This window comes from Platalea leucorodia (genome assembly GCF_965183815.1).
Source record: "Platalea leucorodia genome assembly, chromosome: 5".
NCBI lineage: Eukaryota > Metazoa > Chordata > Aves > Pelecaniformes > Threskiornithidae > Platalea > Platalea leucorodia.
Window position 1 is genome coordinate 66,759,152 of NC_138827.1, and position 6,000 is coordinate 66,765,151.

At 35.2% G+C, this 6,000-nt stretch overlaps 1 protein-coding gene across 2 annotated transcripts in view; it reads left to right on the plus strand.

Moving 5' to 3' along the window:
• GULP1 (GULP PTB domain containing engulfment adaptor 1) overlaps nucleotides 1-2,904 on the plus strand; it is a 157,598-nt gene extending 154,694 nt beyond the window's left edge. For both annotated transcript variants that reach the window (XM_082312126.1, XM_082312125.1), the window contains exon 12: nucleotides 846-2,904. In XM_082312126.1, the coding sequence (XP_082168252.1) occupies nucleotides 846-917 (72 nt within the window). In that variant the 3' untranslated portion in view covers nucleotides 918-2,904. The remainder of the gene's footprint in view (nucleotides 1-845) is intronic.
• The last annotated feature ends 3,096 nt before the right edge of the window (nucleotides 2,905-6,000 follow it).

Here is a 6,000-nt window from a genome sequence, read left to right on the forward strand (position 1 = left end):
CAACACTGAACTGAACATTGTGACAGCTGCCACTGGAGCTGATGTTCTCAAGGCATTTCTATTCAGAGCCCTTGTTTCCAGTTGCTTACAGCTTTACAGTACTTTCACTTAACAGACTGAAAATCTCTCGACTCAAAGGTGACTTTTCTCTTGAAGGTCAAGCCACAATTTTTCAGCTTCTTCTAAAGCAAAAAGAGAAATGAAAACAAGAGCACTTTCCCTGTATTAAAAGTGCTGTTGGTATTTTAGAACTGGTACAAGCTGAGTACATTTTTTAAACCAAGCACAGGTACTTGTAGAATGGATTTCTTTTCAATAGAGCAGGCTTATAACCATTTTTGTGTTCCTACTAATCAAACTATGTGAGTACAAAGAGGAATTTTGATCTGAACGTTTTAGGAATTTCTGGTATTAGTAACAATGTCTGTGACTTATCTGACTCATCAATGTGTAAATATAATAAACTCGTTTTATATAGCCCTAATCTTTCTAATCTATACCCCTATAAATCATGTTGAATTTTACTCAGGAGCAACACGGTGCATATCAAGTTTGTTTGTTTTTCCTATATGTATTCAATATTTTTATCCTATAGTATTTTCTGTATTTTATATACATACAGTATTTCTTTTGTTATACCAGAGATGCATCCTTTTATAAGTTAACCACTAAGACTTATTAAAAATGGGCTGACCAAATAATGTAAATGTCTGTGAATTCACTCTGAAGTAGCCTTATGGTTTATCTCCCTGAAGATAAACTCAAATTTAGATGTTTTTAGAGAGAGAGCTTAATCCTCCAGAAGTTGCTTTCCTTTTTATTAACTATGTCTTGTTTCATTGCAGGAGGGGTTCAAAATGGGATTAACTCTTGAAGGCACAGTATTTTGTCTTGACCCACTAGACAGCAGGTGCTGATGCCAGGAAACTAAATGTGAAATTCCTGCACAGTGTTTTTTATTTTAATTCTGAACACGTGTTCACAGATATTATCCGTGTGCCAAAAATTGCTTTTTTGAACATGTAAACGCCTGTAAGGTTTGCTTCTGTAAAAATCCAACTTAGTTCAGTCTTTCCCTGTACAAATGTAAAAAGTTGTATTTGTTTAATGAAATATGAATTAAATTACGCTATTGTGTTTCTTTCTCTCACACTTTGCCCCAAGTTTACTACACTTTATTAGCCTGAGAAGTTCTTCAGAAAGCTCACACATACCTCTCTCTGTTTGCAGATGTGCAAGCATGATTTTTACATAATACTTTACTTGGCAGCATTTTGAAATTAAGTTTTAAGCCATTATTTAATATTCAAGTGGTAAAATGATTAATATCTAGTCCAAAAAGCTCAAATTGCAGTGAAAAAGCAGAAAATACTAACCATTAATACATGCTTAAAAGGTAAATCTGGATACTGTGTAATGGATTTCTATTACTGTGTATGTTTACTATGCTGTATATATGTTGTTATTAGTTTATAATCCGGAAGATTTTTAGGTCCTTAATTCATGTTTTAGAAGCTAACAAATTGTTAGTATGCTAATTAGTGTTTAATGAGCATTGAAGAACTGCTAAATTGCGGAATGGACAAAGTAACTGCCCATTGTTTTGATATTTTATAGCTGAACTGTAAAGTATGTAATTTGGAATTCATTACATGATAACCATAACTTAAACAGAAGATCACGGTGTTGCATTTACTTAGGAATTGATGTAATTTTCTGTATAAGCAGGCACTCTGTTTACTGGGCTCAATTCTGTAAGTTACTTTCAACACCTGAGTGTTTACAGTCAGGCTCTGTTGAGTATTTTTCTCACTGCTTTAATGTTATATGTCTTGCTATAATTTTGAAGCTTGCTGCAAGAATTCAGTAAGTTAGTTAAGTCCTTCAAACCCACTGTTGTTCATGTTGCAGACATAACTGCGCACCAGAATTTTCAGCTGCTAGTGAGTTGAACGCTGACCTGTCTATGCATATTCTTCATTACTCTTTAGCATAAGCAATAAAATACCATCTTAAACCTATCTCAGAAAATTATCGTTAATGTTTTGATGCCCAAACTCCACATTAGTTCAATTCAAAAATTTTAAAAACTCGTATTTTCCCCTCAAAACATACAGGTGTGGGGAAAAAACAAAATTTCAGATTTTTTTTTTTTTTAATATTTTCTTTCCTTTTTCATGAGAAGTTTTTTGTGATGCTTATGGTTTTGTCCTTAGTGGTTACAGTTTACACGAAAAATTCATTTTGCAAATTCGTCATCACACATATATCTTTATGCCTTGTTCAACAAAGTACTTCTGCATGTACATTTGAAGTCCACTGAAATGAATGGGTACCTTGCTGAATGGGGGCCTTAATGTCCTACATTGCATTAGTCTTCCTCTCTCTTTGTTCAACATTCATATGAAGTATTATATATAAAAATATATATATTAAAAATATATGAAATCACTAACAAATAGAATAGTATATGTTTCATAAAGAAAAGTCTTTATAATTTTGTTTGTCATATAGTATTTTGGAATTTGTATAAGGAGGATGTTTAGTAGCCATAGCAATGGCTTTTTTTAACAAATAGAATTTGTATTTTTATTGTACTTTAAAAAGCTTTACATAATAAGCATCTATTTAGTGGTCATTTATTATCAATGGTAACACTAAGATAATATTTGCACATTTTAAGAAACCTTTTTCTTTACTGATTTTTATGATAGTTGACTGCAAATGGCATGGTAAAATATTACATACCTGGTCAATCCATACAAAAATACTTAAATCAACACAACAGTGCATTTTTAATGAAAAGGTTATGTGATCCAATTGGAAACTGTATTTCTATGTAATCTCAAATGTCTGTTTAATTTTGCCTAAAATAAATGTTTTTAAATAAATTGCATCCTAGAACACAGTGTTAATTCAGCAAAATGCCCCGTGGAAGGGAGGGCGGGGAGGTGCTTAAATGTTGGGCAGGACCTGCCACAAAGAATGGTTTAGTGCTGAAATGTGTCAGTGTCACCTTAAATGCTGGAAAGAATCTGATCTCAGCCAGTGTAAAATAACTCCAATATTTGACCTTAATTCTTGAGTTTGGTCTAATCTGTGATCAGCAGAGAAAAAATCTTGTTCAACATGCAGCTACCTAATACTAATAATTAGGCAGTAACTCTCCACAGTGCTTCAGGGATTTAATGGACTCTTCTTTTTTTATTGCTTTTTTTATGTATATACTTAGCTGCTCAATATACTTAGCTACTAAATGATCCTAATGGTTATTTAAGGAGTAAAGGATGAACTTGCTTTCTAGAATTCAGAAAGGCTTCAACTTCTGTAAACCAGGTGTGTTAATGGGACCGGCTGCAGCGTATTGTGTTGATGCTTTTGAGAAAAGAAAACTAGTCTTAAATCATCTGGTAATTACTTCCGTTGCAAAATTTCTCTTCAAGCTAATACCCAAAACCCATCTAAGCTCTGCCATTTGTGGAAATGGGGCTTGGACAGTTTATGGAAATGGACGCTGTCAGGGCTAGCAAGTAAGAGGTATGTGTGATCTCCTGTCAGTTATAAACATGAGCTATTCTTTCCCAAAACATGTCTCCATGTTCCCGCTAGTATCAGTGTTCTTCTGCAGATAGTGCAATAACATCGTCTGTTAAATCTTCAGACTATTACTTTACAAATATATGTTTGAGAGCAGTACAAGGGCTCTTGGTGATGGCTCTTGCTCTGTTTAGAGTGAATGGGAGTGCTCCCGTTGTCCAGAACAGAATTTTGACTGTGGAAGCTGTCTTGTTACAAATTGCTACTCAGCATAGTCTCTAAACTTTCTTAAAAAAATCTCACACACACACCAGCCCCCCCTACCCCCCTCCGCCCCCCCCCCAAAAAAAAAAAAAAAAAAAAAAAAAAAAGAGCCCAAAGCTTGATAGCTGTTTTGGACTGAGAGCGTGAAGTGGTTCTGCTAATTGTGTGACCTTAGGCATTTCACTTCACAGAAACCTCCTGTTTTCAAGCCTGTAAAAAGGGAGTAACATCATCTGCTAGATTAGAGATAGGGTGCTAAATGAGTCATGAACAAGATGGTTTTTGGACTTGTAAATTTGCCCTCAAACAAAAATAAAATACCAGTGCAACTGGGTTCTACCAGATTTGTTCACACCTTTTTTTTTTTCTTTTGGATATCTGTTCTTTTTTTTCTTAAACTTCTTTAAACTGTGATCACACTGCTGATCGTGCTAACTGACTGTATCACTTTGTGGATGTGTAATACTAGATTTCAGTTCCACTTGTCAGCTGCCCAGCTGCTGCACTGGCATGTCATACCAAGCTATATTAACACCTAGATGCAAGATTCCTCACTTTCTGTTCCTTTTTTTGTATGATATGGACTATTTTTCTCTTCCTACCTGCTTATTACACCATACCCGAGTAACTGAAGTCCTTAGGTTAGAATTCTTTTTAAGTCAAATAAGCTGATACATGGTCAGTTTGTGTGTTTTCTCTTTTTAACCTTTGATAAACTACTGAGCGTCATTGCAGGATATTCTTGGCTTAACCCATTCTCTTTACTTCAGATGGGTTTGTAAGTGGCTGTCTTTCGTCCTTCCACGTGACAGATGTGATTTGCGCTAAACTTATAGTTGATCAAATCGCTCAAATTGGCAAAGATCAAACCCTTCATGTGGCAAAAGGAATTGTATTTTGTTTTGGCTTCGCTTGTGGAAAGGAAAGGAAAAAGAAAATTCTCACACTTGCAGAAGTAAGCGTGGTTGTGTAATCCCAGAGGTGACTGAACGTGCCAAGGAATGGAGCTGGCTCTGAGACTTCATTATGATGATTATTTTTCAATTCGTGGAACTAAGCGCGGTCTCATTCTCACCGAGCAATTCTGCTTCACAAAAAGAGTCTCTTCTGCAAAGGAAGAGGGTGCCGCTGCCCGAGAAATCTCTAGTTAAAACATTTCTGTTTTCGTTATATCCCGTTAGTCACTAGAGATCGTTACCCCTTTGGACACCCTCTTAAGACAAGAAATGTGTTAATAATTGCAAGCAAGCTCTCAACTTGCCTAATTTGACACTTTGGGGTTTTGTTGTTGCTTTTAAAATTAGAGGATGCAGAAGTCACTTTAAAAAAAAAAAAAAAATCTCGATAACCATATGTTATTGAGATACATGTTTTAAAATGCAACCAAAAATGCCTGCTAGTAGGTGTTCTGTAAGCTTCAGCTAAAAGACAGCAAGTAAGCTTTGGTACCTAATTAGACTGCATTTCTCCCCACCCCTTTAAGACATATTCTTAATGAGAAACTGAGACATATGTTGCATTGTCAGCTGGTGAAAAGTATATAGCAGTTCTCATCAACGAAATGGAGAACAGGATTTTCATATATATCCTTTTGTTCAGCTATTTCAGAATGCTAGGCAACGTTTTGTCGAAGTAGAAGTCTGACATTTGTAATGTATGCAGCGTTCTTGAGATGCTTCAACGTTCAGCGAGCGTCAGTGCATAGATTAAAAAAACCACACATTTATTTATTCATCAGACCAAAACACTTTCTGGAACTACAATGCTCTGTCAGTGGATTTCATGGGCTGCACACGTAATATTTGTGTGTGATGGGGTAAAGGCTTCTGAACATAAGAGTATGCAATTTACCTTTCGTGTTTAAGAATTTCCTGAGAGTCTAATTTAGATACAGTTTGAGATAAAAAAAAAAAAAACCAAACCTGCAAGTTCAGTCTCCTACAGTGAATTCTGGAATGGGTTGAACCTATTTTAAGGCTCATATGAATGACAGCAACCAAAATCAGCATATTTGAGCTTTTTTTTTATACACACACGCATTTTCCACTATTTATTTTGGCAAAGCTTATGCCTTGCAATAAAGAATAGGAAGGAGGAGAAATAGACTAGGAAGGAAGTATAAAAGAAAATTAAAGGGGAAAAAATGTCACCTTGTGTCAACATCACACAATTTAGTAACATTGCATTTTTTTGTGAAAC